The sequence below is a fragment of the Gavialis gangeticus genome, unplaced genomic scaffold (genome assembly GCF_001723915.1).
Source record: "Gavialis gangeticus isolate Ggan-Ray unplaced genomic scaffold, GavGan_comp1, whole genome shotgun sequence".
NCBI lineage: Eukaryota > Metazoa > Chordata > Crocodylia > Gavialidae > Gavialis > Gavialis gangeticus.
Window position 1 is genome coordinate 92,109,385 of NW_017729022.1, and position 5,412 is coordinate 92,114,796.

Here is a 5,412-nt window from a genome sequence, read left to right on the forward strand (position 1 = left end):
GGGGGGGAGGTGCATGGCTGAACATGGAGCGGTGGCAGCTGCCTGGTGCAAGCTTCCCCTGTCTGGCCAGGTGGGTGGCACCTGCACAGGGTGGTACGTGGCAGCGTTCTGTCCCCACACACCCGTACCCCGTAGGGCCTTCTCGAGTACCCCCGGTTGACAACCCTTGTATTACTATATTATCTGAAGTCCTTTGAAATCTAATCTAGTAAGTGTCTTGTTCATTTCAGTAAGGTTGCTTAATAAAACTACTTTCTGACATTATAGAATTAGTAACAGACCTATGATTTATCAAAATGGCAGAGAATTACGCATTATTAGCAAACTTCCAAGAAAATACTTGCCTTATAAAAAATCAAAATGTGCAAACTTTATTGTTTTGTTGTAGTGTTTTCCTTCTTCCCTTTCATTGGCCACATCTCCAAAGTTGGAAGCATTAAGTAGCAATAGTATTAAGCCATTATGTAGAAAATGATGTCTGTCTTACAGGCAGGGTGGTATTGTAGCAATGAGAAAATGAGTAGATTAACTTTTTCTGAAAAGTGATTCCTGCTAAAATTATCCTTATCTTCTGTTCATTGCCAGCCTAAGATTACAACCATGTGTGTTTTACTTTCTCTAATTTTGAGATGTCTCTTGTTCTCCTGGTCCATAAACTGCCCCACAGATGAAGTTTTAAGATAAATAACCCATTTTTTATTGAGGACAAAGCTATAGTTGCCTGAACTCAGTACTTACTACATTGGCTTTTTTTTTTTTTCCAGGTTATATATTTTGTTCCCGAATAGCCTGTAGAAATCTGTTCTGAATTAAAGCCTCAGTGTTGTAATGCAGATTATAAAAAAAATACTAAAATCTTGAGTTCTGGAGCATAAGGTTGTAGATAAAAGAATACTTTTTTTTTTCATTTTATAAAGATCTTTCCTCTGAGAATTCTCTGCAAACATTATTTGAGGCTTTAAAATACCATAGTGAAGTAAAGTTATCTCATAATTATTACAGATAGGTAAATTGAAACACAGTGACTTGTCCAAAGGGAAGCAGCAAAGGCTTGTTTTCTAATCCTTTTCTTGGTGAGTGAGAATTTCCCTGTCAACTTGCCGGGCCTCCAAGGAATTAATTTTTACAGAAGTTTGAGAATAAAAATAAGGTGTTCAGACTTTATGGTTGCAGCAGTGCCTTCCTAAATGGAACCTAGCTGTAAACTAGGACAATGTAATACTGTAAATTTAGAAAATCCCCCTATGGCCTCCGGAAACTGAGGATTTGGATCAGTAGCACTGTTGTTCTTTTAAACTCTCAAGTTTCCCTTTACTTGTATGTTACACTTGTTTTGACAGGAGGAAGACCCAAACCGGAAGTTGAGGCAGAGGCAAAATAAGTTATATTCCTTTTGTAGCAGCCAAGAGATTGTGAATGGGGAGAATGTTGAGAAAGAAAGAGACAAAAAAAAAAAAGAAACAAATGTACTTCTTATTATGGATTATGAGAAACAAGCTTCATTTAGAGGCTGGGGATTTACACTATATCCTGCAAGAATCAAGCAGGCATATATATATGGAATAAAATATATATGTGTTTGAAAACAGGCATGCCTTATGATTTTGTGTAAATAGATTGTGGTGCTAAATTTTGTATTTTAGACATCGCGATCTTCAAAGAAGGTTCATAATTTTGGAAAGCGGTCAAATTCAATAAAGAGAAATCTTAATGCACCAGTTGTGAGACGGGGTTGGCTCTACAAGCAGGTACTATTTATTTATTTGTTTGTTTGTTTAATGTGTTTGTTTATTTCTTTGTTGACTAATATATGGAGGAGTTTTGAGAAACGTATTACTAAAATGTTGAAATGAAGGTAACTACCTTTCCTGTGGCATGTGTGTTGCTTTCATTTACTTGATTTACCAGGTAAGTGAAATATGCTGTGAATACAAATGAATAAAGGCAGTTAAGAAGTAGAATGTCAGGCTTTTCTTTCTGCATTTCTTTAGGGAGAAAAGCACACTGCTATAACTAGGGACCTACTTATTTCGCAGTTCTGTGGATTTGTAGAAACTCTGGAATCCAGGATTGTCTGCCAAGTTAACAGTAACAAAAAAATTAAAAATGTAATGCCGGCTCCACATTGAGAGCCAGCAGTCCTTGCTGCTAGGAGGAGAAGGCACCAGCTGGTGGGACAACGCAAAGGGCAGCAGACAAGATGGCAGCCCCCGGGGTGTCCTTGCCAATCAGCATCAAGGAGCAGGGTAGCATTGGGGAAGTCAGCAATCAAGATGGCAGCCACCCCTTTGTCCCTTCTCCCCCTTGGGCTTCTCCACCAGTCATCACAGAGGGGCAAGCAAACCCCTCCTCTCCCACCCCTGACCTCTCCACCAATCAGTGCCAAAGGGCGAGGCTGCCGTGTAATGCCCACAAAATCAGCTCTGCAGGCCTCAAAAAACATTTTGTCTTGCCACAATTTAAGTAAGTCCCTGGCTATAACTTCAAGTATGTGCTTCTGTCCATAGGCCTATCTTTTATCTTCTTCCCTCTCACACAAATACATACTGGGAATGTTCCACTAGGTTAATAGATCATAACCTTGTTGAGAAAATGGGGCAAGTATGAGTGGCCAAATATATTTCTGTTTTTAATTCTGAGGCTGCTAGTAGAGGATAATTTTTTACTTGAACACCCCTAATATGCTTGCCTCACTGTGCTTTGTTAGTCACTAATGTTCACTTAGTGGGAGATTTTTCAAAAGTAGTAATGTCAAATTAGGTGCTAACTCCGTTTTAAAAGCCTATGGTTTAACTTCCATTTCTGCCTTTGAATAGGTCCATCCACCTGGCATGACTTCTTGCAATTGTTACCTTGCTCTCAGGCAAAAACAATTTATTTCTGTGTTTACCAAATGCCTAGTGCAGCCTATTTAGAATCAAGGCACCACTCAGAAAATGCCACTCTTAGCTTGCACTCATTTTTTAAGGATGGAAAAATAAGGGAGCAATTCTTCTGTTGGAAAGAATTCAGACCACAACAGGTCAAAATATTGTTGCCCCCATATATTCCTCTTTGAAATCTTTTGGTTTATCTTATTTAGTTGTTTCCAAGCTAAACAGCACTGATATTGTGCAGCACCTTTAAAAGTATTTTGTTGTACACTAGCCTAGCACATTGTATATTACTAGAAACAAATAAGCAGGAAAACACCTGAAAAAGAACACCTGCATTTGAAAGCTTGTCTAAATCTATCCCAACCATGCAGCTGGTCCAACAAAAGGTACTGCCCACAAAAATTTTAACCTCTTGTATATTTTCTGGACCACCATGGTATGACTACAACATCACCCCACCACTATGAAGACAAACTAATATTTTCAGAGGCAAACACAAGTATCTATGTCTTTGTTCATATATATACATTGGATTATAAATTGCCATGGATCATTAGGTTGGCTCTGACAGGATCATATGACCTTAGTAATAGTTTTCTATATTTTTTGTGGGCTTGTAACTTAAAACTGTTCATCAGTTACCTACCTATAATTTGAACTTAATGTGATGATTGTAGTACTGATATTTGTAATTTAAGTGCATCTTTCCTGGTTCATCTATTTGTGGTGGGTAATAAAAGGACCATGATAAGGATGGGTTTATTTGGGTTTTCCTCGGCATTACTTTTTTTTATTTGAGGAAAAAAAATACAACTTGTTTTGTTTTCCTGAAATAATTGCTTTATTTTATGCTAACCTCTTAAAATTTTAGTTGTATCGGGTAGAAAAAATGTTGGACTAGAAAAAAGCTGGGCATATCAAATAGATCTTAACTCCTTTTAGTCACGTTCAAACCAGAAGTAAAGATAAGTAAATAAATTAATGTATAGCTCCTTAACTAAATTGTTTAGTGAATAGTAATAAAGCTAGATAATTATTTTGCTAAAATACATTGCATTCTGTGGTTTTGCACAGGTACGGGATGGCAAAATTCAGCCTATAAAAAAAAAACAAACAAAAAACCTTTGCTGTTGGTGACAGGGGAAAAGCTTTTTGGACTTTTAGATTCCTGTTTGAATGTGAAGGCATGACATTTAAAGTTAGAGATAAGCTTGTTGTTTTTCCTTTCCTGTTAAACTTTAGGCTGTTAATGCAAATGATTTATATCCTTGCATTGATACCATTCAGTGACCTTGTTTAGCTCTGTCATTTTACAAAAATATTTAAAAAAAATATTATTATTAAGTCTACATGCTCTGCCCATTTTATCATGAATGTTATCACACTTTGTTGATAAGGTAATTAATTCTTGGTGCTACTCAGTAATGAGCCCTTAAAATTGAATCGAGACTTCTGAGCTGGGGAATATACAAAGTAGATTACTGATGTAATGCTACCCAAGGCAAGCCTACCTTCAAACAGATATTTTAAAGTTTTACCAAAGCATGCTTCCAGAGTGATAATGAGAACATTAGTATTTCTGCAGTGAAGTTATTTCACTTGCACATTTTTTCTATATTTTTTAATAGGAGATAAAGTAATCTTCAAGGGGCTAAATGTCCTCACCAATTTTTAATACCATGACTGTTTGTTCTTGCCTGTCAGGGCAATTATGTTTCTTAAACCACAAAAATAAAATGGTGCTCCTACAGAAAAGATAAATATTAACAGCAGTGCTTTAGATAACTGATAATTTATTTGGTATCATGGTGACACTTTTGAATGATGGTTGTGTCAGTTTTGTAATCTTAGAAAGCAAAGAGATCCTTGAGTTCAACCCTCTGCTTGTAGAGTCATGCATACCTCTACAATTCCTGACAGCGTTTGTCTACTTTCTTGTTAAACCTTTAACAATAGTGGTTTTGCAATCTCTCTTGAATGTCTGTCCCAATCTGAACTATATATTGTTAGAACTTTCTTCCTCCTATCTAATCTAATGTCTGTTGCTGAAAATAGATGGAATTGGCCTTTTGCTCCAACCCCATGCTCTGAGGATATAGGAATTAATTGATCGTTGTCCTCCTGATAAGTCCTCCACATATTGGAAAACTGTTGCTGTGTTCATAGCCTCTCCCCACTTCTCTTTTCTAGACTAAACAAACCAGATTCTTTCAACTTTTCTTCATAGGTACACATGTGTACCTTCACATTGGGGCTATTTGCAGATTATTTGCATGTTTTATATTGAAAAATGTGTGTCCCCTTCAAAGAAACTTTCAATTCTATTGTTTTCTCACTTAGGCCACAAGTTATTGCTTATATTCAAACATGAATATATGGGCAGTTGAGGGGAAAGAGATTTAACGGTGGGGGTCTACTACAGACCACCCAACCAAGGGGAAGAGCTAGACCAGGAATTCTTAAGTCAACTCATGGAGGTAGTTAGGTCAAAGGACATGGTCATCATGGGTGACCTGAACTTTCCAGACATCTGCTG

General features: G+C 37.0%; 1 protein-coding gene across 5 annotated transcripts in view; it reads left to right on the forward strand.

Moving 5' to 3' along the window:
* The window catches only part of PLEKHA5 (pleckstrin homology domain containing A5), a 157,280-nt gene that overhangs the window by 56,277 nt on the left and 95,591 nt on the right, over positions 1-5,412 (forward strand). For all 5 annotated transcript variants that reach the window (XM_019515613.1, XM_019515612.1, XM_019515610.1 and 2 more), the window contains exon 4: positions 1,644-1,748. In XM_019515613.1, the coding sequence (XP_019371158.1) occupies positions 1,644-1,748 (105 nt within the window). The remainder of the gene's footprint in view (positions 1-1,643; positions 1,749-5,412) is intronic.